The sequence below is a fragment of the Thermobia domestica genome, chromosome 1 (assembly GCF_964235325.1).
Source record: "Thermobia domestica chromosome 1, izTheDome1.hap1.1, whole genome shotgun sequence".
NCBI lineage: Eukaryota > Metazoa > Arthropoda > Insecta > Zygentoma > Lepismatidae > Thermobia > Thermobia domestica.
In genome coordinates this window covers 188,184,647-188,212,481 of record NC_137454.1, presented here as the reverse complement: position 1 = coordinate 188,212,481, position 27,835 = coordinate 188,184,647, and the positions used below count along the sequence as shown (strand labels likewise).

The 27,835-nt window shown below is 37.2% G+C and overlaps 1 protein-coding gene across 3 annotated transcripts in view; it reads left to right on the top strand.

Moving 5' to 3' along the window:
* Nucleotides 1-27,835, top strand: part of LOC145692068 (uncharacterized) — a 113,339-nt gene that overhangs the window by 23,998 nt on the left and 61,506 nt on the right. For all 3 annotated transcript variants that reach the window (XM_081767364.1, XM_081767366.1, XM_081767360.1), the window contains exons 2-5: nucleotides 3,396-3,495; nucleotides 5,939-6,019; nucleotides 14,583-14,786; nucleotides 17,389-17,421. In XM_081767364.1, the coding sequence (XP_081623490.1) occupies nucleotides 3,409-3,495; nucleotides 5,939-6,019; nucleotides 14,583-14,786; nucleotides 17,389-17,421 (405 nt within the window). In that variant the 5' untranslated portion in view covers nucleotides 3,396-3,408. The remainder of the gene's footprint in view (nucleotides 1-3,395; nucleotides 3,496-5,938; nucleotides 6,020-14,582; nucleotides 14,787-17,388; nucleotides 17,422-27,835) is intronic.

The window sequence follows — 27,835 nt, the reverse complement described above, 5'->3', positions numbered from 1 at the left end:
AATTTCATATAACATTTAATGCATTTTCCCATTAAAATCGCATTTTTTCCCCGTAAAAACTTGAACGTTGACAACAGTGTTTAGTACTTCGTAGTAGCAGACCCGCTGCGCTGTGCTGCGTTTCTCGTCCTCGTTGCATTGTAGGGTTGTCAGATTTTCTTTTTGCAAAAGTAAAAATAATATAACTGTTTTTATTACTTAGTACTAAAACTATAGTAAAGACGGCAAAATTAAAGTGATAGATTTATCCAAACTTTCAACGTTTTAATTATTAAATTGTTAATTAAATTGATTGAGTACCTAGAATGATTTATATTTTCGGAATTTATATCTGGTATTTCTACAGTTCATGACACGGGGTTTTGTTTTCCCTTCAAACTGAGTCAGTTCTTGGTAGTAGGAATCGCACAGTGATTATTATTCTAATTAACGTGCGTACGTACACTCAATCAATTATATTATCGAGGATTGGAAGGATTTATTTTATTAACAATATCGCGAGGAAAATGTCAGTATAACCAAGCGTTTGAAATAAGCTATCCTTGCATTAAAAGGGCCCACAGTAAATATGTTTACAAAGCATGGTGCACGGTATGTAAAAAGGAGTTCTCTATAAAAATAAAGGGAAATATGATATAGAACAACATATAAAATCTAAGTAGCACACTGAATGCATATCAACTTCCGAAGCAGGTAAGTTAGATAGTTTTTTCACCACAGAATCTTCAGAAGAGCTAGATTTAATTCGACTAGAACTTGTGTGGTCATAATGTTAAACATAACCACTCTTTTAGAAGCATGGACTGCACCAGCAAACTTTTGAAATCAACAGTGAATAAAAAATTTGCATGTGCGAAAACGAAAACGGAGGCTTGTTAACAAATGTGGTGGGAGTGTGGTCAGAAAATATTTTAAGTAATAGTGTTAAAAAGGTTCATTTCGTTGTTGTTGTTTGTGATGCTTCCAGTCGTAAAGCAACCAAACTCATGCCTATTTTAGTGCGGTACTCTGAAGTAGATACTGATAATAATGTAAAAACATGTCTTCTAAAAATTCATAGCATATCAAATGAAACCTCGGAAACTGTGTCGAACGTATTAATGGGTACATTACGTCAGTTTTGTTTGGAAAATAAGGTAATCAGTTTTGTAGTTGCACCAGTAAATTTTGGGAGCATAAAAAATAAAACAACAGGAAACGTGCATAGCGAACTAGAGTGCAGGTTGAAGAAAAAGTTTTGCGTATCGGGTATGGGGCTCGAGAGTAATACCGATCGTTGTTGAGAATTTGTTTTTTAAAATATACAACCATTTCAGTATTTTTACTGTAAGAACAGAAAATTTGAAAAACTTTTGTGAGTTCATTGGCTGTCATTATGAGGGTCTTTTTATATCACTCATAGACGAAATTCTTGTCTCTACTTCCATGTATAGAAAAAAATATATACGTCAGTATGAACCACTTAAGGGGTACTTTTTGAGTGATGAAAATGCTCCAATAGCTATAGTCAACTTCTTTCGAGACGAAACACGTGAGTTGTGGCTGTATTCCTGCATACTCAGCTAATCTTGTTCACTAAAACAATTACAAAAATTGAGAGGGAGGATGTAACAGCGACTGAAGTTTCTGTTGAAAATTTTGAACTTCTGAGGAAATACAAAGATAGAATTAGACACAACTTTTTTCCCGTTTTCTGCTAGAAATTTACTTACGAAACTTGTAAAAGAAGGGAATATAAAAGAGGAATATGCCTACTCAGTGTCAAGAAGGTTTTACTTTGAAGTGATAACATACTTAGAGATGTGGCCACAACGTTTCTTCGGAGAAGTAAACAAGATGAAACATTTACTACTTGACACATCAGTTACCTATGAAGAATTTCAGGAGTCATTTGCATATTTCTATGAGCAGGTAAAACATGTAGACAGTTCGTTGGAATTCAGTGATAATGATATTTTTGACACTTACTGTGCAATATCCAGATGTGTTAAAGAACACCTTGAACAATGGGAAGAGAAAAGAGAGACAATGATGGGCAAATGGAAAATAGTGTACAAAGATTTAGTGCGGGCTGGGTCAAATTTAAAAGTGATTGTGCCACTCGTGCAATTCTTGTTTACTTTACCGGGCACTATGTTGATTGGAGAGGCTCTTCAGTGCTATTAATAACACTTACTGGAGCGAGGAAAAAAGTCAACTCACAGTGTCGACACTGGAACATGTGATGAAAGTGAAGTTCAATGTAAGCATGACCTATGAAGAGTTCAGACTGGCAATAAAGGATGACATTAACTTGCTCAAGAAAGTAAGATCGTCGCAGAAGTATGAATGATAGTGAGTAAAACTGTTTTAAGTATTTAACTCATTTGATGCGCATTGGATAAAATACTGTAATTCATCTTGTCTTCATACTTAGTCATTTTTTTTTTTTTTTGGATATGCTCTTTTGGATTTATAAAAATCTGGCCACCCTAGTCATGACACCCTTACCAAAGGCCTGCCGTATTTTCAGCCTCGTTGCAGCGGCATTTGATCCCGTTTCAACTCGTACAGCATACACGCCCTTATGACGCTCCGTGGAGGTCCCATGTTCACTCTGTGTTTTCGCAAGTTCACCGTGTAATTGAACTGCCACAACCAGGTAGTATGTTGGGTATACCCACACCAAGAACTAACCTTCGCCTTATTTGCATTCGCGTTCAACTCACGGTGTGGGGGCCAATTGAACATAGACCTCCACAAAAACGATATAACTTTCTTGGTTACCTTTATAGTTCTCTTAAAAATTCTAAGTCCCTGTGGTCTGCAACCCTAACAATATAAAAATTGAAGTAGGAAAAGATCAGAAGACACATCGAATAGAGTACTATGTTACCACTCCGGATATTTCGTCAACTTCGGATATTTCGTTATCAGTTAGGTTCTGTGTAAGACATGTGACTAAAAATGGCGAATTTGTTGAACGTTTCCTTTCGTTTCTGTCAAACCTGCCTCAGAAGTCTGTAAATCTATTAAAAACACTGAAAATCTTAAAACACGGAATGTCCTGTCTAATTCGGGACAGGTGGCAACTCTACCGGGGGAAGGAAGGGTGCAAATTTTCCGAAACTATGCCTGAAAGAATCACTGCTTGTACAGGTATGTGTGCATATGGAAAGGTTGTAAAAGGATGTTGGATTAGAAATCAATGTGACTGTACAAGTATTTTAACAAACCTTTAACTTGTTTTTTCATAATCTGATTCAGTTCAATACAGTGTTGTCACATTTACTCATTTATCTGACTTGAAAGAAACGTATATATCTACGTATGTAGTAATACTGTATATACATATAACAAAATATATAGTATATAATTTTGTCTTAGCAATATTCATTTGTATTCTTTCGTTTCAGGAAATAACGAAGGATGGCAAGAACCTCAGATTGTATTTGTCCAGCTAAGAGAGGCTCATCCTCTCAGACAAGCTTGAAACAATCCAGCAGAGGAAGTAGGGTAAGGCTCTTAATTATCTTTTAATGTCGATTATTTATTATTATTTTGACATGTTTTAATTTCGAATTACAACTGTTAATGTGCTTCGGCCATTAAATCCAGTAATCATTAAATATTTACATAATTACATTCAACCCAATTTTCTCCCTTGACAAACAACAGTCATTTCAGGTTTTGCTTGGAGGAGGGGGAAAGACTCTCCGATGTGAGTAAAATTTCAGTTTTTTTAATCGCCATATTGTAATTAAAGTGCACGATCATTACATTAAGGACAATAGACATGGAATGGACTGCTCCTGGAAAGGCCAATAAGTGATTTTCACGTCCTAAACCGAGGTAAATTTGAGTATTTTATGTGTCCTCCCTTCTCTCTTTAGAATCCAAATTTTCGAAAACGTCGAAAAACGTTTGTCTTTATTTTGAATGAAAAATTTATATGCCAAGTTTTATCTGTATAACGCCATGGATTCGTGAGATAAACTAATCTTGGGGGAAGTTTTGAACCCCTTTTTGCTCCTTTTAGAATGAGTATCTCAAAATATTTCTTTTTATTCCGCACTTTACAAAAGGAATATTTTTTCCAAATTTCCTGTTATCTGTAATAGTGTGGCCTGGGCAATGACGAATCACCCGCTTTTCACTTTTACTATTATATATATAAAGCTCTTGCCGTTCTAGAGCAATGATAAACAAAGAGCAATACAGTATACAGTACGTATTTTAGGTTTAGATTTCAAAGTAATCTCCGTTAGCATCCGACTCCTTTTCCCAACGTTCCTGCAGCTGCACAATATCCTGGTAATAAAACTCGGCTGTCGTGGAAGTAAAGAAATCCGTAAGTGTGTTCCACAGATCTCCTTGATTTGCGAAAGAACTCCCACGGAGATGGTTATCGAGGAGATGAAAGAAATGGTAATCTGTTAACACGAAGTCCGATGAGTATGGTGCATGGTATATTGTCTCTCAGCCAAGTTTCTGAAGTCTTCTGGGTCCTCTTTGCCACATGTGGCTTGTTATTGTCGTGCAGGAATAACACACCCTTGCAATTCACCAAATGCCGGCTCCTTCTGCACCAACGCACAGTCCACCGTTTGCATCTGCCTTTCGTGAGCATAACCTTTCGTGAGTGAAGAGGTGGTCTTGAAGTGCGAGGAACAGGGTCACGTTCCACGAACAATCTCTGGTATGCTTGGGACTGTCATAGAGGACCCACTTTCGTCATAGTGAGCAAGCGCTTAAAGATGGATGTGTTCAGATGCCGAATGAGCAAGGACAAACAGGCTGCTACTCGTTGTTCCTTATTGGCTGCCGACAATGTGCAGGGTACCCACTTGCTTAACTTGTATGATATCAATATCCTACGCATGTGCAGTCTGATTGTTTCAGCGGAAACGTGGATTCTTTCTGCAAGTTCATCACACGTTAGATCACTGTCCTCGTCGATCGCTGCCTTCAGCGCCTCGTTATCCAACAACACATGTTGTCGTACACTGCGAGGTTCATCTGAAAGTCTCACATCTCTCGAACGGAATTTCTGGAAGTTTGTTCACGGCATTCTCCCCAAAGGCCTGGCATACGCGGCGACTTGAAGTGGCAGCTGACACGTCCACTTTAAACTCTTGCAACAAACACACGCAAACAAACTGCTTCGATACCTCCATTTCTCTTCAACACTGGACGAGCTATGACTACTGTATGTGCGCAACGTGCCTGTATTACTGATGGTCGATGATTAGACTAACTGCTGATCGCTTGTGCGTCATTTCGTTTCCTCTTTGTGAGTCCATAATTAATGGGACGTCAAAAAATTGCAAAAACTTTTCTGGTTACTTTGTATAATAGTACACGTTACTCAGAAAGAAATCAGTAAAGTAATATTTTGTTTCTATATTTGAATGAACCATCATGATTTTACTTATTATTTCGTAATTAAGAACAACAATTTCCCCTGAGTAGAATACCACGCTACATCGCTAGGTACCAGATACTAGTCAACATGCCCATAGTTGGCCTTTTATCACGAGCTATATTCTTTCCTGTATACCCTGTACATAGACAAAAGACATTTTTTTTCATTCTGTTCTCTCCCTCCTAATCTAGTTAACTGTCCTGTACACACTTTAGAATATTCTGTGGGTGTATATAAAGGACAAGTGACAGTTTATCCAACTCCAAACCCAACAACACGGGAAGAACTGAAGGAATGCATTTCAGTGAGTTTCATACAATAGGATAACGGGTTATTGAGATTGGATCTGATACTTTCCAATTTCTTTCAATAAAATTATTGTAGAACCACGTAGAAACCGCCAAATAATCATTGGACATTCTGCTGGTACCTTCTCAATATCTGTATTTTTAAAAAAAAAAAAAAAAACTTATAAAACTTGAACATATTGCTGTGTATTTAGAAAATATAATATATGTTGCTCTTTTCTTGTAGACGTCAATAACCAAAAAACCTCGATCCAGAGATGTTGGTGGTGGTGACAAAGCGAAAGGTTCGAGGGGAAAAGCTAATCAGGTAAGCATATAACTAAGTAGTTAAATGTTCTTGGAACTTAACTTTACATACGCATTAAAGACTTGAGTGGTGAAAATCAATATATAGCTTTATAATTAGGATTCTAGTTTTTATACAGTGTTAGCATAAATGATTCATCGGGTTTCAAAACCCGGTGTCTGGAGGTTTCCAGATCTCGCGCCATGTAATTTCGTGATTTCTTTCTGTTGGTATATATAAAGGACAAGTGACAGTTTATCCAAATTCAAACCCAACAACACGGGAAGAACTGAAGGTACGCATTACTGCAAGGATGTTATAAAAATAGAGGATCTGCCCATACGTATCTTCATCATATGAACTCAATGAAGCCAAAAAACAATCGAGCATCGTCTAAAACGGCACGTGTGATTGGCTACTCTCGATTCCGCCATTATTGTTGACTCGAAACTTTGCAATCTTAGTGGCGCGCAGTGGGCAGAGTAAGTGTGGCGAAGCTGTGATGTATGGCTTCACGATTTTGTTGTATGGGCAGATCCTCTATTTTATAACATTCTTGCATTACTGCTGCTGTGAGGAACTTTGATGGAAACATGCTGTTGAACATATGGAGCTAACCGGATTACCGTTTGGAGTATGCCATGTGAATAACGGCGTACACATTGACACCCATAGGATGTACTTATGCATCCGAGAGAGCATCGAGAGAGCATGCATCTTTTCATGTATCACTAATTTTTGTAGGTCTATTTCTAAATACACAATGTTTTGTAATCCGAAGAATCATTTATGAGAATATTGTACATATATGGCGAAAGTTAAACTTTACCATAAAAAGACAATACTTACTTTTTTAAATATATATTTTCAAAACTTTTCGAATAAGTTGCATTATTACAATTGAATGGTTTTCTGCTTTCCCACAAAATTATCTCGCTCTTTCAACTCGGTTTTCCAAATACCCAACTCCACGGATACTGCTGAATTCGTGTATTTACTGATCGAAATAGTTCGGAAAGAAATCCAGAAAACGCAAAAAATCCAGAGAGACATCGAAACTTTACTTCATTATGGGTGTTATTGGCTTAACCACTGCAATAGTGTATTTTGTTTGCTATTATAGTTTCATATGTTCCCATATTTATTAGTTTTTTTTTAAATTCTAGTACATATAAGGTTCCTGTAACATTATTAAGTCCATTCCTTCACTATCAGCTAGATCTTAAAGGGTCTCTTGTAGTAAGATACTGAAATACGCCCTTAATTTAAATTAGGTCGTTATTGATCCAAAATGTTATCCTTGATCTAAAACTATCTTTAAAAAAATGACCCCTATCTCCACCCCTTATCGAATTATCGTATCATATATGCTCAAGATTTGTGGGGGTTGTCGAAATATTTAGAATGTTTCACAGATTGTAGATACTATGTAGATGTAAATGTGTAAATTTTTTCAAAAACATCGATGCGCATTTTCTTTGCTTTTTTATTTTTTGCGTATTGAAAATTTCAAAAAATCGTAATTTTTTGGTTCACACGTCTCTGATTTTTTGATAAAAAATTTGTAATACACTTAGCTACAACATATATTTTTTGTTGTTTGGTGATTCGTTTTAATTTTTCCTTTCCAATGTCTCATATAAACATATTTAGGATTTCATGGTAATCTTTGGGACTAGACTACGAAGCAATTCAAAGAACACTGGATTAATTACGACAACCCAACATGTTAATAGGCAACTATACATTCTTTAGCGTAACTATGATTACATAACAGCACAAGAGATGTGGTGCAAAGTTTCAGAACACTTTCATATCCTGTCTCTATTGTTTGTAACATTATAAATATGTGGGACACATGTACGAAGATAGTTGAAATATTATGAAAAATGATTTACAATTATTCATGTCATAATAGTTTACCTGCAAAATCTATTCCAATGTAACATTTCAATTCTATACCACTTTTAAGGTAATCCAAAAAAGTGAATCCTTGAATCTCTTGATACTTTTCGAGAGTAACACTGCCAGAACCAAAGTAAGACTTCTTTCCAATCTACATGCAGAAAGAAAAAATAGAAAAAAACTAAAGGAGAATAAATTAATCATCCGATAAAATTTAAAGACAATATTAATATTACCTACAGAAGAAGCCTTTCAACAGAAACGTCTAAAGAAAATTATTTTTGTAAAACTACTTTATTTCTTTGATGCAAAATTATGTATGAATACGCAGGTTACTATTTTCTATTTTTACTATAAATCGAGGGAGTACCAATGTATTATCTTTGTAGCAATATATACTATAAAGCACAATTTATTTTCTTTTTTAAACGTAAAATTTTATAAATAATTCTTGTATGAAACATTGCAATGATATTATGAAAAAGTTACTTTATTGAGATAAAACTAATTGTATTATTATTATTATTATTATTATTATTATTATTATTATTATTATTATTATTATTATTATTATTATTATTATTATTAGTAAAGCATTATAGGTATGAACGATATTTTCGTTGAAAATTAATTATTAAAATTTAAATAAAACGAATGAAAGGGTCTTTTCTAATAAGATAGTGAAATCGACCCTTGATCCAAATTGGGTCGCTATTGACCCAAATTGTTACCCTTGGCCTAAAACTACCTCAAATAAATGTTTGACGCCTACCCCCACTCTTTACTGAATAACCGTAACATACATGCTCAAAATTGAATATTTTTAAATTTTGGTGAGGATGATCGAACTATTTTGAAAGTTTCACAGATTGTAGATACTATGGTGGTGTGTAAATGTGCAATTTTTTTCAAAAACATCGATGCACATTTCCCTTGTTTTCTGCGTGTTGAAAATTTCAAAAAATCGTAAAAAAAATTCTGGGTGGACTCGTCGCTATTTTCTTTTTTTTGTTAAAAATTTTGTAATACCCTTAGCTACAACATATATTTTTATCGGAACCTGCAAGCGATGGCAACATTGTCAAAAAGAAATAAAACTGAAAACAAACATGTTTTTCCTACAGCTTTTCCACCATTTTAAGGCCCTCAATGTCAAAGTTCAAACATTGCCAGAGTTCACGATTTTCCTTTCTCTTGCGTTTCTTCTGCTTCTGTCGTTCTTCGGCTGCTTCGATTGTGTCCATTTCGGAACAAAAATGCCGACAATATATTTCTGTAACAGTGTTTCCACTTCAACCGACTCTTGGACAACAGTTATACACACCTCGCGTCGCCTCCTCTTATCTACTAGTGCTTGCTTTACTGGCCCATAGTGGCCCTCTCTTCTAGCCGCATTGAGAAACGGCGACTCGCTATCGATAAATACTATTTTCCCACAACTGACGTTTCGAATACGCACTAGAGGCTGCGGAAAAGCAAGGTACGCCTTCTATTTCTGTGTTTTACCCGGAATTGAAGTAACTCCACTACCTTGATATTGTAGAGAGACCTGCAATTATTTTCATAACTATCGGATAACAACAGACGTGTTTTGCTTCAGATACTCTGTGTACCATATTTACCAATTTATTTCTTTGTTTTGATTTTTCTTTGGTGATATAAGATTATTTTGTTGTCTCGCTTATTGATTTACAAGTTTCTATATCTTATTCCAGAAAGGTTTAGCACATTGATAGACATAGAAATAGCGCATTGGTAAACATAGAAATAGAAGGTGTACTTTGCTTTTCCGCAGCCTCTAGTGCATATTCGAAACGTCAGTTGTGGGAAAACAGTATTTATCGGTTGCGAGTCGCCGTTTCTCAATGCGGCTAACAGAAAAACGCCACTATATTTGGCCAATAAAGCAACCACTGGTAGATAAGAGAAGGCGACGCGAGATGTGTGTAACTTTGTTGTTCAGGAGTCGGTTGAAGTGGAAGCACTGTTATATATATTCGGCACAGTCGAAGCAGAAGAACGACAGAAGCAAAAGAAACGCAAGAGAAAGAAAAATCGTGAACTCTGGCAAAGAAATATTTGAACTTTGACCTTGAGGGCCTTACGAAAAGTACGTTTGTTTTCAGTTTTATTTCTTTTTGACAGTGTTGCCATTACTTTTAGGCCCCGAAAAAAACATTTGTACTTAAAGGTATTATATTTTCTAATCAAAAAAATTGTTTGAAATTTTCAACACGAAAAAACAAAGAAAATGCGCATTGATGTTTTTGAAAAAAGATTTATATATTTACACTTACATAGAATCTACAATCTGTGAAACTTTCTAAATATTTCGATCACCCCCACAAAATTGAAAAATAGTTAATTTTGAGCATGGATGATAAGATAATTCGGTAATGGATGGGGTAGGGGTCAAAATTTTTGAGGTAGTTTTAGGTCAGGGGTAACATTTTGAGTCAGTAACGATCCAATTTGGATCAAGGGTAGATTTCACTATCTTACTAGGAAAGGCCCTTTTTATCCATTTCGGTTATGCATCCATTGCATTGAGTTATTTTATCTTCCTTTTAAAGTTATATTAATGTTAGTCAACTTTATCATAATTTGAGTTTTGTTCTTTTGTTTAGTTGCTAAAAGTCTATTATACCTAGGTAGTTATTTTCTCATACAGCAGTTTAATGTTGCGCATTCTTGGTCATTTTTTGAGTTGCATTGTTTTTTCTTTCTTTTGGAGAATAGGATGGGAACTTTTGGCTTGTTCTATTGTCCACAGGTGGCCCGGTCACTTTTTTCTTTCGACAATGAGGACAGATTCTTTCCAACTATTTGCAATATTTGGACAGGAAAGAAAAATGTACGTAAAATACAGGGTTTGTCCGGAAAATAATGAGACTGGGTCCAGGAAATAAAATTTATTGATCTGAATGGTACAACTTGCTGAAATTCTTCTAAGTACTCTCCTTGGCTATCGACATACCAGTGCTAGCGCGATTTTCATGCAGCGTATTCCTCTTGAAGTCAGCTTCCGATAACCCCCTCAAGTACACCCGTCGTTGCTAGTTAGATGGCCAAAAGCATCGTCAAAACGGCTACTTTTTCAACGTCTTTTAAGCCTGGGGAATAGAAAAAAGTGTTAGGACTCTACGGTGGCTGCGGCAACGTGGTAACGCCAATTCTAGCCAGTAATGACGTGACAACGAACGTGGTGTGAGTCGGCGCGTTATCGTGATGGAGCTTCCAGCATTTCGCAATTTCTGATCGGACTCTATTAACTCTGTCTCACTAGTATTTAAGAGATAGAGTAGTAATCAGCGTTGACAGTCTTCCCCCTTGTCAAAAAATGAAGACAATGAACATTATCTTGACTCTGGACTTGGGCATCCTTGCATTTTTGGGCGCAGGTATTCCTTGATGTTTCACTCCAAACTTTGGAGTATGCTTACAGGGTCGTATTGGAACGCTCATGTTTCGTCGCCTGTCATTACATTGTCTAAAAGGACAGGTTTCACTCTCCACCTACTCCAATATTTGACGAGAAATATCGTTGTACAAATCCTGCACATGTCAAATTTTCACTATGAATTTCGTGCACCATTGTTTTGGGTATATTGAGTTCTTTGGCTATCATTCTCACACTCAAACGATAGTCTTCGTCCAAAGATTCCTTTACTTTGACGAAATTTTCGTCCACACGACTCGTTTGCCCGTTCGTCCTTGTAATCTTTATGCTAACCAAAAACTTGGGCTGTTGACAGGGCTTGGGCTAGGTAGGCCTTCATAATCATGGTGAATTTCTCTGAAGCGATTTTTTCAAGTTTGAAGCAAAATTTAATGACGTATCGTTGCTCAAGTAAACGCTGCATTTTGAGCTTCTAAAAATCGCAACATCGTTTTTAAACACGGTTCGCACGATAAGCGACCATTACTCTAACAGAGCTCGGAAACGATTGATCCGGGTAGCATTGGCTAGCTAAGATTCCGCCACCACCAGTCCCGCTCGTGGCGGACGTGCGGTTAATAATTGGAGCGCCGTGCGGTAGCCAGTCTCATTTTCTTTCAGGAAAAACCCTGTATACATTTCAGAACAGTTATGAAATCTTTAATAGCATATGACTCATACACCAGATCAATTCTACCATTTTGCAACAATATTCTGCTTACAATAGGGTGACTTCTATCATAGATGATAATTTACTTGATTTTTAGGTCCTGTTCTACACCAACATTTAATTTCTCTAGAGACCTCTTTCACTTCTTCTCTCTCAAAATTATCTTCTGTTAGTGTCTTCATGATTTCTTTTGTATGGTGTAATGTTGAATAGGAACAATGTGAGCACAACAAATTCAGCGGAATCTGTGAAAGTAGGCAGACCCAGTGTGTGGTAGGTAAAGCCTTCGGTGCGTCTCGCAGTGTCATTTTCAGATTTCTGGACACGCTTTCAACAGTCGAGAACAATATGCCAGAGGACACTACAGGCTTCCTCATAGACAACGTCAGCAAGGAAGATCATTACTTGGTGTTATCGACTCGGAGAAATAGGTTGGAAAAGTGCAACTGACTTACAACATGGGCTTGTACTGTCAACAGAACGCAAGGTGTCAATCCAAATGGGCTTCAGGAAGGAGGCCTTTATGCACACAGACTGATGTTATGTATCCCTTCAACCGCCAAATAGCGTAGAACCAGCAGAAACTGAGCAACTGAACATAGTCAGTGGAGGTGTGTTGAGTAGAACTCTGTACTGTTCTCGGACAAGTCATGTTTCAGCTTACAATCAGACAATCAGTGCATTCTTAGCTGGAAAGAACGTGGATCTCGAAGTTTTCCATCTCACGTGCTAGCAATATCGCAATATGGAGGTGGAATAATAGTGTGAGCAGTAAGCACTACCAGACGACATACAGCCTTGTAGATCATCTGGAACAGTATTCTAACAGCTCAACGGTACAGAAAGAAAGAGATTCTCAGTCCTCACGTTTTTCTATTGCTGCAGCAATAGGAAGAGACGAAACTTATTCGTTAATGCGATATGTGCGAAACGTTAAAAAAATGCGTTTATGTTTCAGGAAAACTCAAACTTTACGTTTCAAAGCCAGAAATCATGTTCAAATTATCGCGAATTTTTTTGCGAAATTCGGCATTACTTGCGATAAATGCGAATGAAAACGAAAAACTGGAATTCTTGTTAATTATTGCTAATAGTAACTAAAAAGCGCATTTTCAATATTATTTGACTTATGTTGCATTTACGAAAAAACTCCGCGAGTTATTTGATTCAGAAACACTTCGTAAAGACGTAGACATCAACAAAACTGAACTGTGTGTTTAAATCCTTGACTGTGTTTTGTGGTGAAAATGTTCGTGATCTGTTGGTTGCTTGCCGTGAATTTAACAGCAAAGTTGTTGAAGTTCTCAACAGTGAGGATAAGAAAGTTGACATTGCATCATTATTAAACAGTTTAAAAGTTAACCACAGGTCCTTTGTTGTTAACTGATTACGTTCAATATGGTTGCCAGTCTCGAGTGTTGATGCCGAGAGATTCTTTTCCAAGTATAATATGATTGTTACTGACAGGAGAACAAACTTAAAAGAAGAATTGGTAATGTCTTGCTCCATATTATCCTTTAACTAACTAGTAAGGATGACGTTAGAGGAAGTGTTGAAATTTTTGTATTAATTTCTATATTTCAGTGAATACATTAGTTAGCATGTGCATCTAATCAAAGTATATCCCCATTTTTGTACCTTACTACCGAAAATGTACTGTTTACAAGTTTTTTTTTTTAAAAAGAAAACTTTTGCTACATTTAAAAAATAAATGCGACATAAATGTGAAAATTGTGATAATTAATGCTACAAAATATCGAAATTGTTGAGAAAAAGTTTCGTCTCTGGTAATAGGCAATTGTTTCATTTTTATGAACGATAATGTCAGATCTTACCGAGCACTTACAGTAGATACGCTGTTGCATGCAGAGGGTATCGAACGGATGGTATGGCCAGCGTCCTTCCCATACCTAAATGCTATTGACCACTTATGGTACATACTCGGCAGACATATTGCTGCTAGACCAGCACTATCTACAACTCTGCAACAGTTCAATCTGATTCAATCGATGTCGAACAGATGTGCAGCAGTTGTAGCTATTCTAGGAGACCATACGCCTTATTAGAGGTATGTTTTATTATTCAAATATTCATTTCTGACATTTTACTGTTTTGTGATACTCATGTGACGTCTTCTCGTATGTTTTTTGAACAAGTGTATAAGTCTAGCCTAGTTCATTCCTTTGACCACTCTGCATGGATGGGTTGCAGTGATCACAGCAATCTCCACAACCCAATGCATTGGCAGTTTCGATTTCCTTCGGTTGTTTTTGCGTTTTCTAATTGTTTTGACCAATATATATGTCTGTCTGAAAGAAACATTACTTGGAAGTCTGTCTCTGTGCAGATACGAACATTCATCCCACGATTATGTTTCTTTATTCATAATTCATTATGTTATTTTTTGATTCACTTAGTCTTATTGTTTACATTTAGTCTTGAATTTTATTTTTTTTTTAATTTCATTTATATCTGATCTTGAAGAGTATTAAATACAATCATATTTACCTAGTATAGAACAGAATATTAAGAGCACTTATAATTAAACTTTTTTTGAATCTGGTTTATAGAGACGCGATAGTCGAGAGTATTGCACGTCGAGAGACTGCGACAATTTGAACCGAATCAAATGCACCTGTGACGATGGAGAGACTCGCCGGGAAGTATGTAGCAATCTTGCTGCTCAACAAAAGAAGACACCATCCTATGAATGTGCTCCACCACCGTCAGCACCATGCCCACCGCCAGAAGTGATTTGCGAATGCAAACCAGAGGTAAGAGGAGAAAAAGCCCTGTATACTTTTTAAAATGATTCAGAAGCTACATTATTCCTTATATTAGGTGGACTCTAACGTTAAGTGTTAGCTACAAATATTCATTAAAAAAAAGAATAAGAATAGAAAGACATACTTCTTTCGTTGCAAACAAATGCACTCTTCTGCAAATCACATCTTACACCATTCTAGTCTTCTTTGTTTCGAAATATCCACGTTTTTAATGTGCACACAGCTACACTCGATACAAGACTCTGACATGTTTTCTTTACTGTCGAGTCGTAACATCAACGAATAGAAAAGTCCATTTTTATGTTTTTCTGTCATGATACAAGTCTTTTCATGTAATATCTTAAGTGAGTGTAACGAACATGTCAATCTTGCTCACTTTTATTCGCAGTGGCTACGACGGAAATACAGTATGTTATGAGTGCACCCACCTGCGGTCCAACGGGTGGGACTCCCTCAAAAGAAAGTTCCTAACTCAACATATATTTGTACACTTTATTCATAAAAATATACTTGTTTAGCAGAGACATGATTGATGTAGCATGAAGATTTGATCTTACACTTCACCTATACTTTTTCTCATCTTATAGAAACAATCTGGTTCCATCATTTTCTTCTGAAAATATAAATTAAAATACTTTACAATTACTTATCACCTTTTCGGAGCATAATAATACCCATTCATTACTATATAGACGTACTGGCTTGTAATATTGGACCCCCTAAACCTTTGGACCCATCCCAACAAAAATTTCTGGCTGCGCACCTGGTATATGTCCATCTCCGACAATCTATAGCCTTTAAATCATAAGTAAGCCAAGCTGCAAGCATGTGAGTTCGGCCGTCTGGTCGAGCGGGACATTTAAGCATTTAATAGCTTCACCTCGTTTTAAATTTTACGTCTTCCAGTAGTCTGTCTTACTAGGGAACCCTGAGTACTGTTTTGATTATATTCTGCAGAAGTAGGAGTTGGAAAGTATATACAATGCGCGATCAAGGAAACTGCCAACTATATAAGTAGTCGGTCTTGTCCGATTCCAAATACGCATTAGGCAAAGTTAAATGGTAATCTTTAAAGTAAACATATTTCAACCGATGCCGCTATATATGCACTTAAGGAATTAATATTATGCTAGAGTTTCTCATAATAAAATTGAGATAATAATAAACAGACGAAATATTATTCCATATTGCACTGATTACTTCTTTTATGGCATGAAAAATACATGTATTAGACTTAGCAAGGAAATGTGCCTGAACATAAAATGGAGCTTTTAAAAATATCATTCTGTTTTGTCTATTAAATGTTTAATAAATTAGTGCAGAAACTTTTTTTTTAATTTAACGTATTTTCAAAGTATTTTAATTGTAGGAATATGTGCATAAATGAACTAAATACTTCAGTAAGTTTGGTTGATGAGCTGTACATTTCTAAACAGATTACTATAAAACAGTGGTTCTCAAGCTAATTTCTATATCAACCCCATTTTATCACATCCTCTTGCCAGTGACCCCCTTATAATTTCTGGTTTGTAATAAGCTTGTGTGGGATTTTTGGTATACCTATTGCGGAGATCTCACGATATCCATCTATTTCTATAATAGTAGAATCCATTTCTTGTATATAGTTTATACAGTAATTTCTCTAAAAGCGAATAGATTAAAAACAAATTTGGTCAGTTTATTCATATTACAAATATTGAATCCGATCCGTTATTCTGTTTCAAAATGGAGGCCATTTGAAAATTTTAAACTTCATAACACCCTTAATTTTGGGCCATATGATAAAAAAAATTCTAATTTTGGTTAAAACACTTGGACAGTTGTTAAGAAAAGTTATTGAGTATTCTAAATGACTTGATAATGTGTGTCACGAAGATTGAATTGGACGTTGTCGCACTAGTGAAATCATACCACGCTCAGGTATCTCATTAGCTTTCAATTTTAATTGCATTTTAATGTGCAGGTTTTATTTCATTTGTATTTTTCTGGTATTTCAATATGCAGTTCTCATTAGTTTCATATCGTACCTTTCATTTAAATTGCTTTTTAAACAACGCTGCACCTGTTGAAAATGTTTAATAGACCTATTTTAAGCGCCCTCCAAGGTCAGAAACCCTGCCTTTGGCGTGGGAGACCTGGGTTCGATTCCACGTTAATCAGTAGGTCCACGTATCATTTAGCCTCGTTGCTGAAAGGCACGCTAAGCTAAATCAACTCAAATCAACTTAGAAAATGTTATTTTAAATATCATGCTTTTTTCCCGTTCCCTGACGTAGCTAATTTAAGGAAGAAAGATCTGCATATTGCATTATGAAACATACTACATCTTCCAATAAAGGAGACTGACAAGCTGAATCCCGATTTAATTGTAGCAAGTCGTTAAACGGGAGATAAATTAAAATCTGTTTCTGTTACGTGAAAGAAGAGAGTTAGGTCAAAGTCAAAATTTGTTATGTTCAACTTTACATTTAGATATTTCTTTTATACATATTTCGTTTTTGTTAAATTAAAGATTATTTTAATTGTTACTTACAGTTTGTACTTAACTATTAAGCTAATATTTTTTCATGTTTACTTTATTCTCTTACAGACTGTGGAACGTGAAGAGTGTAAACCAGAACCTGTAAGTAAAAAAATGTGATTTTGTTTAATGTTTTTAAACAACTAATATAGGTAAATTCTGACATTTACTAACATCCCTTGGTAGCTCAAAATATATACATTTTATAAGATGTTTCATGGTTTTACCGACCCGTGATGGTAAATGTTAGTTTTTTTGGTAAATTCTTAAGATTTACCAATCTTCGCACTGTTACAATAACATATACAACGTAAGAACATTTTTTTTTCTATTGAGACTATTACTTGTACCCAGATGATTGACATAATTTACTTGTGAATCAAATAAACTGAAATGCTACGAAAAGTCAACATTCGAAAAAAAAAAAAAATTAAAGAGATACGAAAGTCAAATGCAGGTGATATCTTAGAGAGAACAGAACGTGTGGTGTGTGTGTGTTTGGAAAGTAAGCTATTTGTTAAATAGTTGAATAAAGTCAGAGACCAAGACAAGTCGTCCTGTCTGTGGCACTTCTTGGTCTCAACGGAAGAGCGACATAGAGTTATTGAGTACGTCGTTATATTCTAATTTCTGAATATAAGTACCTAACGAAAATAATTACTTCAGGATTCAGGAAGAAGTTAGATTAAGATAGGGAAAAATGTTTTATGTACACTTATTACACTAGCACTAAGAATATAATTAATGCACCTTTCTTTGACACTAATCTCGCTAAGAAACGAAAGAAAATATCTCTTTACGTAAGTTCTACGATTCACCCATATGCCATGTTGGATAAACAAGACGGATATTTAATAATGAAAGTTAACGAGTATGAAAGAACTGGAGGAATGAAAATATGGGAGGAAAAAGAACCCCAAGAAAATTCACTAACACGATGTTACCCACCGTAAACTCACATGGCTTAAGCTCGAACCTGGAATTCTTGCAGAAGTAAACACTCTCCCATTGACCTAAACAGAAGAAGAAATGTACATAGTTAGGTAGAAACTTGTGTAATTTCTTGTCGGATTTTATATTGACCGTCCAGGGCATCTTCTTAGGTGGCAATGAACAAATTATATAAGATATAGAAGACTTATTTAATAATTAAAGTATTTTCCACTCTTATCCATCTTTCCGGTTGATGGCGTCGGTATCAAAAATGATTTTATCTTCAAAGATCCCATCAGTGAAACCTTGAAACTACTTGAAACTAAAGCTGGACGGCTCAATAAATATGGTAAGAATACGGTAGAGAGACGTCTGAGGCAATTTTGTGAATGATTCTTCGAGTAAACAAACATACATGAGAATATGTTAACATACAACTCATTCTGTTTCCAGTCTGTTGTCAGTTGTTGTGTTGAATTGAATGCTTCTACGCCTGGGTATATTACAAATTCGAATCGATCACCTAATTGAATTGGAGCAGCTCGTAGTAAAAGAATATGTTTCAAATCACAGTAAATTTAGAATATGCAGATTAGGTGTTTAATTGGTTTGGTAGCCTCAGATCATTGTTGTATCACATTGTCATATACGCCTATTTTCCATGCTCAAAATCATTCGTTCAAAAAAAAAATTTTTTTTTCTATCGGAAGAATATCACAAACAAAATAGTTTATTCACTTGTTGTGTTTGATCAAAACATCACGAGAAATGTGTCCAAGTTTTGCTTTATGTTCATAAATAGCGTACTTTTGGACATTCTCATAATATCTTAACTGTTGAGTCATCAATTTTGAATTCTCAAGTCGGATACTTTTAAGAAAATTGAGTTGCTGAAAGTCTTCCAGAACTATGTCATTCTAAATTGAACTTTCAGATTTAAATTTTCGGAGTAATCTTCAGATTGTGAATTATTTCCACATACCTCCCATATTTTTTTCATGCGTCTGTGTAGTAGTTCCCTTTGTGGGGTACATGAGATAAGCAGGAAGTATCATAAAAATATACATATATATTGTAGTAGTTAAGAAGATAGTCTGTTAAAACTGAGAAGAGAGACGAAATTGTAGATGCTTGATAGTTTTAAAATGATACCATTAGATTACAAGAAGATATTGTAATTTAAGTTCGTGGGGGATTAATATTGTAGAAACATAGATAATAAAAAATCCAGTGGTATCTATCTTGTATTGTAGAAGATAGATAATAAAAAATCCAGTGGTAGCTAATCGTGTATATATTTTTAGAAATGATAGCAATAACGATAATTCAATCCAAGTTGTCCTAATATATTACTCCTGATCGAGAAAGTATTATCTTCTTTGATAAGAACAACATTAATTCCAGAATATGCAACTTTTGCTCATCCATTATCAATACTAAATGAGAAGATGAGGATTTCATTGCTCTTAGCCAAATATTTACAGATGCAGTCAAACACTACATTTCAAGTTATATCAATGTATAATGTGCTTTCAAACAGTACAACAGCATATACTCGTTCAAAAATACTTTAATAATAGCTTTAATATTAAAAAACTCAAGACTTCCTGGACTGGAAGTCTTTTAATATTTTCACTTATCAGGCTCAGTACTTTAGTTACGCAAAACAACTTCGATACGGCGTGTAACTGATGCATCGAAGTCCTGTACAATGTTGAATGCGATTCGGATTTATTCATTTTTCAGAGCATCCTATATCTCTCTCAGTGATAATGGTGGAAAACGAATTCATATTAGAGACTGAAGAATACCCCCAGACAGCTCAATGATGTTGAGGTCTGGTGACTACGCAGGCCGTGGGAGATGTTATACGAATCATGGTGTGGCAAATGCAGCTCTGTACGCAAGTGCATTAATTTTCTGAAACTATTCTCATTATTCTGACATCCAAAATTTGGGTCATATGGTGTAATGGATCTTGTAGAATTACCACAAACATATATTTCGCTGCAATGACACGTCATAAAAACGTTACAAGAATTCACTTTCCTAATTAAATGAAATAAACTCTCACTACTACATAATAGTGAGGGGGCGGTGGCTCAGTGGTAGAGCGTTCATCTCCGGTGCTTGGGGTCCCTTGTTCGATCCCAGATCGCACCGTGTGAACTTTGTGGCGGACAAACACCGTGCTCGTGGGCTTTCTCGGGGTTCTCCCGTTTCCTCCCACTTCATTCCACCATTTCACTCATTTCTCATTATCACCGTCTCCTTTAGCGTAATCGGCATAAGCGCGGGACGTTAAACTTAAAGATTTCATTTCATTTTATAATAGTGCGAATCGAATATCATACATAGTATCCTACAAAATTTGGCAAAGGAAATTATTGATAAGGTTTTCAAGGATGTTTTTCTTTGTATCAAGGTTATGTGTAAATTTTCTAGTGCTAGTTACATTAAAATGGGCTAAAAACAAGTATAAATAAACATATTTCCTTAATGTAACTAAGTTAAAAGTTTACGAATCCGTCCAATCCTGATTTTTGACAAGCTCAATAGTACTACTCAACATTTTGAAATTTCTAAAGAATTCTACAAAAATATATACGATTTAAAGTACAAAATCTTATCAGTGCGTGCTTTTGAAATAATTAAAAAAAAATATGAATGATAATGATCATTTTGTAAAAAGTTTTCTTTTTATGTGATCGAGTGCCAGAATATATTTTTTCAGTAATGATAATATTCCTAAAATGGTGTCTAATATTAATTTGCTGGTACTTTATATGAACTACGCACACAGCAAAAAATGAGGTGTTGAAACAACACAAAATGACTACCACTTTAGCGTGTTATTCGTGTGCCAATTCAACACCAAGTTTTTTTTTGTCCGCCAGCAAAAGCTAGCTACTGCCCGAAGAGGGTTTTGCCCTCTGTAGGGGAAGAGATGCAGAAATATTATGGCAGTCAGAACAGACATACAGATGGGATATTGGTGGTTAAGATAAATACTTTATTTGTAATCAATTTATAGGTCATTATGGCCTTTAACCATAATCATTGTTAAGGTGCAATAGGTACAGATGGAGGAGAAGCATCAAATTTGGATGAAAGATGAAATGAGGTGCAGTTCACATCACAACACATAAGTTCTGTTAGTATGACAAATGAGTGTTATCTTCTCGCTTAGGGGCGACGCTAGGCATTAAGGAAGACGGGGGTGCCCTGTTAGAACGGTAGGTGTTACGGTGCATATGATGGCCAGATATGAGGAAGATGAGCATCTGAAGAGTATGGTGGGTAGTATCGGCTGTCAGGATGGTCAGGAGGAATGGTGTAACGGTACAGAGTAAGCAGTAATGAAAGCGGAGGAATGAGAGTAGCAGAAGGGGAGAGATTACGGGCGTGTTCTTCAAATGTTTGCTGTAGAAGTGGATGATTGGACTGCAGATGGCGGGTAATATATTTTGTGTGAAGTGTTTCCAGATGATATAAGATATGCGGAAATGTGGGGCGAGCATAGAGGTCCCGGGTTGGACTGGGTAGCTTAATACGAAAAGCTATACGCAAGGTATGTCTTTTAAGAATACGTAGTTTCTCATAATATGATGGTGGTGCAGATAACCAGGCTGTGAGACCGTAGACAAGTATAGGTCGCAGAAAAACTTTATAGGTATTCAAGATAGTTGTCGCAGAGAGTCCCCAAGTTGTTCCAGCAAGACTTTTCAACAGATTTAGACGACCATACGCCTTTTTTTGAAATATTTTGTAGATGTGCCGACCAGTTAAGGTGGTGATCGAAAGTAAGGCCAAGATATTTAACAGTACGAGAAGGCTTGAGTGGTACATCTTGAACAGTGAGATTTAAGAGATTGAGGTTACGGTGTATACGAGAACGCCATGTTGGAGATTGGAATACAGTAGCTTGAGTTTTCGTCGGATTTATTTTCAAGCACCAGTGAGAGCACCAATCGCCAAAGGTATTGATTGCTTCTTGTAAAGCCAAATTGAGTTGGTGATTAGTGTTACCAGTGGTGAATAATGCAGTGTCGTCTGCATATTGAAATAGCTGTACTGTGGCTGGAACAGCAGGAAAGTCGGCAACATATAGAATGTACAGTGATGGTGACAAAGCTTATCCTTGTGGAACCCCAGAATGAAGAAAAATTGGAAATGAGGAGCTGCAATTTATGTAAACGTAAGCCAGGCGACGGGTGAGAAAATTGAAAATGAAGAGAAGATATGGAAGAGGTAATCTGAGCTGTTTGAGTTTATATAGAAGAGCTGGATGCCAAACCTTGTCAAATGCCTTTTCTAAGCCAAACAGAACCAAGCAAGAAGGGTGTCCTGTATTAAAATGATTGTAGATGGAAATTGTAAGGCGTAATAATTGGTCGTTGATGCTGAAGGAGGGTCTGAAACCAGCTTGTTCGAGAGAAAGACTGTTGTGAAGTGCCAGATAGCAATGAAGACCTTTGACAAGGATACGCTCCAAAATTTTGTAGAAAGTTGAAGTTAGCTGAATGGGCCGGTAAGAACTGACAGTGTGGGCCGGTTTACCTGGTTTGAGAAACAAGGGTTTTGGATGTCTTCCAGTCAGCTAGGATATAGCCGGTGCGAAGAATAAATGTATAGATGAGACAGAGCAAATATAAGACGGTGTAGGGACTTTCTTGTACGTGCCTGTATGTGATAGAGTCCATGCCTGGAGCAGTGTTGCGCCTATGAGAAACGACAGAAGTGATGTCAGAAATTTGAAATGGCTCAGTAAGAGGATTGTTCTCAGGAAGAGTGTGTTGAATATTTGGTTGTAAATGCGGAGATTCAAGATTTAGTTTGTCGACGGGATGACGACGAGGAGGCAAATTAGGTGTGAGTGGTGCAAATATACCTTGAAGATAGTGTGCAAAAGCATTAGCCTTATCAGTTTTGGTATGAAGAGACGTATTGTTGTCTATGAGAGGGTAAGTTGTTCGTGTAGTTTGATCAGTGAGTTGCCGGAAACTCTTCCAATACTGCGTTGGATGAGAAAGAGAACCAAGATGGTTGCAAGTTTTTATCCAGCACCGTAGTTTGTAAGCTCTAATGTAGTTATGAACGGTACGTTGTAGTTGTCGGTGATGATGCAAGGAGTCTAGGTTGCCAGTAGCAACGACATCCCTATAAAACTGACGAGAACGTCTAATCAGCGGCAGATATTGAGGAGGCAAGGATGGCCCAAATATAGAAGCAGTAGATTTAGGAACACATTTGTCGGTAGCGTTTTGCATGACAGTAACAGAGAGTCGAGAGAATGGTAAAGTTCTGACTCAGTAGTAGGTGGCGATAGATGAGAAAGATGGTCCGTAAGATGCGACCTATATGCAGTCCAATTTGCTTTATCATGGCGATAGCGGTACGTAGTTCGGTTGTGTGTATCCTGGGAAGTATTGACTGAGCGAGTTGTAATAAATAGTTTGATGGGAGCATGATCGCTACCAATGAGATCAAGAACTTCAACACTGCTACGATGATATATATTATTCGACACAATAACGATATCCGGGGTAGTCTGACTAGAAGGTCTGGTATATTTTGGTAGTGGCAGAGTCACGCCAGTAGTATGGCTAGTGATGTAATTAAGGAACTGATCTCGCTATGTAACTTCGCGTCTGCCATGATTATGTAGGTGCGAAAGTTATCCGAGATGTACTGGAAGAAATTAAGAGGAATACCATGGCCAGGACGGATATACACAGTAGCAACTGTCACATACAGTTCCTTATAGTATAAGGATGTGACAAGATGTTCAGGAAGATTTGGAAAAGCGGGAGAATGACTTTGGAATGGAACGGAAGGAGAAAATCCAATCGCTACTCCCCCGTTAGCTCGCCTAGCTGCTATAGTGCTATTCTGACGTAGCAATTGAAATCGAGGTATGCGGCATGTCAGGTTGTGTGTGAGATGAGTCTCATTTAGAAGAAATGCATGGATCTTTTCTTCAAGCAAAAGCGCTTCAAAGAGCGGCTTGTGTTGTGGTAGAGAACGTATGTTCAAAAACAAGAAAGAAAGCGTCATAGTACAATGAAGAAAGATAAGATGGATTTCAAACTTTGGTTTCCAATACATTCGAATGATAATAGACATTATTACCAGAATATGTAGAACAGATGTTGGCGTGAAAAATTGCCTTGGCTGCATACTGAATTTGTTGAGCGACGTGATTATGTAAGAACGGATGAATATTTTGTAAAGATAGAGTGAGAAATGTTAAGAGCTGATGAACAGTTAGAGGCTGTTGAAGTGCTGGCTTTGTAGGTAGTTGAATTTGTTCAGATATGCGCAGTGGCACTACAGTTTCTGGTTCTGATGGCTCAGGAGCTGGTTTGGATCGACATTTATAACTATATGTTGGATGTCAATTTTCTTGACATGTGGAACACGTCGGAGGTGATTTTAAATTTGTACAACTGCGTGTAGGGTGTGGACCTGAACAGTAGCCACACTTAAACGGGTTTTGGCACTGAGAAGTAGAGTGCTGACCATAGACCTGACAGCGCTCACAGCGAAGAGGTAATGGGGAAGAGGTGCGAGACGGTTCTACATGATGGCGCTGTTTGTAGATATAGGCACCCTGAGTAAGCAAGTCATCAATAGTCTGCTGTGAATTGGTAAGGACGCGCACCATGTATGTCGGACCATGGTCGCCTTTGATCTTGATACATTTGATGATAGTGTAGCCTTCTAACCTGAGTTCTTTAAGGACCTCATCGTCAGTATAACTCGGATGTACACCACGAATAACAACAGATAGAATGGGTAATTTTTTCGGTGGAGGTGGCTGTTTGGTACGTTGGTCACTGAGCTTGGTCATGGTAGATTTTACTCCAAAAATTTCGAAACTGAACTTGTTCCGGATTGTACGGAGAAATTCTGGATCAGGTGTTTTGATTATCATTTCGTTCCTGGTCTTTATGATCTGAGTGATATTGGCACGAGGCATATACTTAGTGATCTGAACAAAAAGAAGTTTCGTGTTAGTGAATTTGGGATCAAAGTTCTGTAGTAAATAGGAATAGATAGCTGGTCGACCCGGTGGAGGCAGATTAGGAAATTGGTTATCGTCGTGAATGTCAATATTCATTGAAGATTCAGAACTACCGTCACTGATCTTATGCTGTCTTTTAGCAGGCGGCAATTTTGTTGATGCTACTGGTGAACGGGAGCGAGCTGAAGAGCCCTGGCTGGCATAAATACGTTCCAATGAATGACATCTCCGTTTTACCGATTTCCCGGAAGAGCAGGAGGGTTGCGGTACAACTGGTGGTAAACCAGAGTGTTGGCCACTCACGGGTTGAGATGTCATAAGACACGTCTGGGCTGATGATAATGATAGTCTCCGTCCTGAAGTAAGTTACAATGGAAATGATGATGTATGAATGATGAAGCTAAGCTTCCAAAAATTATGTACACTGGCGTGCACAGTAAGGCAGTCTCCACTTGGGTGAAACCCTTAGTCTCTCTCACTCTCTCGCCCATAACTAAGACTTACCGTGCTTGCGTCCACAAGCACGTAATAATCCTAGCCTAGATTTGGCAATGCAAACAGTGCCTCCAGTGAGAAAGCTGGAAATCAGCGAAGTGCAGCAAGCACAACGCCTTCAGAGCATTTCAGAAATACCTCCTTACTGGCTGTGAGTACTTGCATTGTTTTTATTGTTTGGTATGTGCAAAGCTTTGCGAAATATATTTCGCATTTATGGCAAGTAACTAATAACATTCTATGTTTTCTGTAATCTGTCACAATAATATTGTTGTAAACCTGTGAATCATCTGACAACAGTTACACAGGCAGCAGTGCTTCCATCTATTTTGTTTGTCTGTTATTCTTGTGTCTTAGCATGTATGAACAGGAGATGGCAGAAGTGTTGCCTATGTAACTGTTGTCAGACGATTCACAGGATTACAAAATATTATTGTGACGGATTACAGAAAACATAGAACATTATTCGTTACTTAACGTAAGTGCCAAATAAATATATTTCGCAAAGCTTTGATTATATTAAACGACAAATACCAATGCAAATTCTCTCAGGTAGTAACTTGTTATTTCTGATATGCTCTGAAGGCGATGTTCTTGGTGCCCGAACTCGACTCAGAATTGAGGATCGATTATCGATTCAAGATCTGGGAACGATTAGTACTGCTCTGCGAGCATTTTCTACCATTTTTGTTCATTTATGGAGGATTATTTTACAGACAATCGACATCCCCTTGCAGTCCGTATTGCTGACTCAAGTGGGAGCCCGTGGCCATCATCACATAGTCATCTCCTCACCTTTTTGTGGAGGGCCAATGCTTGCTGTGACCGACATCTCCGCGAGGACGTATTGCTGCCTCAAGTGAGAGCCACAGTGGGCTTCCTCTCCGCATCTACTTAGTACGATCGCCTGGAAACACCCAGTTTCCTCAACTTAGTACACGGGCAACACTCCCTGAATGACCCGTTTTTGCTATTGTAACTGTCTTCTGTTCTTTTAATCATGCATAAACTACCAGGAGTGTGTCGACCACCTTCAAAACCTGAACCTAAAGAAAAACTTCATTTCACTGACCTCTCCCGCAAAACACGAACTTTATCAGGATCTTCTGACAAATCAACAAATTCCGAAAAACGAGCACGCTCAAGATCTCCAGTTTACACTTATCAAGTGCCAAACCAATCTTCTACTACAGACCAACTAACTGATATGGACTGGAGCATGTTCCTAATGGACCATCCGGATCTGCTTCTCCCAAACCTACCATCCATAATTTCCTGCTCACGAAATATGATACTAAATTTAGAACACCAAAACTTGTCTATTTTCAACTTCAAAAATATATGCCGAGAACAGATATTGCTGACATAATCTTCACCCGGAATGGGATTATTCTCAAATCTCCGGACGTCAACTTCGCTACAAAACTTCGAAATAAGGCCTCTTTTGAAATTTTTGGCCCACAGGCTACTATGCAACGCCTTTCACCTTCCTCCAAAAAACAACCGCCTATTCCTCGGTGACCTCCATAACTCTCAGTCGTCATCCGAGGTGTACCTCCAGACTACACTGACGCAGAAATCGAAGACGAACTACGCTACGCTGGGCATGAAATCACCAAATGTATTCGAATCATCGGCCAAAATGGACCTACCTATATGGTACGAGTGCTCACCAATTCTAAAGATACCATCGATGACCTCCTTCTTTACGGTGCTTCCATATATTGTAAAAGACATCGCGTAGAACCTTCTAAAACTCCAGCTCCTTTATCAGTACGCTGTGCACGTTGCCAAGAATACAATCAACATACCACTGCTCAATGCACCAAACCTCCTATCTGTGGATACTGCACTGGCAATCACAATACCAAATCCTGCCCCAATCTACAAGCCGCTCCTAAATGCAATACCTGCTCCGAAACTCATGCTACCTATTCCTACACATGTAAGGCTAAACCGCAACCTCTACCAGATAAACCAAATCTAACTGTATCTGTCCGTACAAACGACGAATCAACTCCTACCAATAACTCCATCGGAGACCCAATCACCATAGAAGAC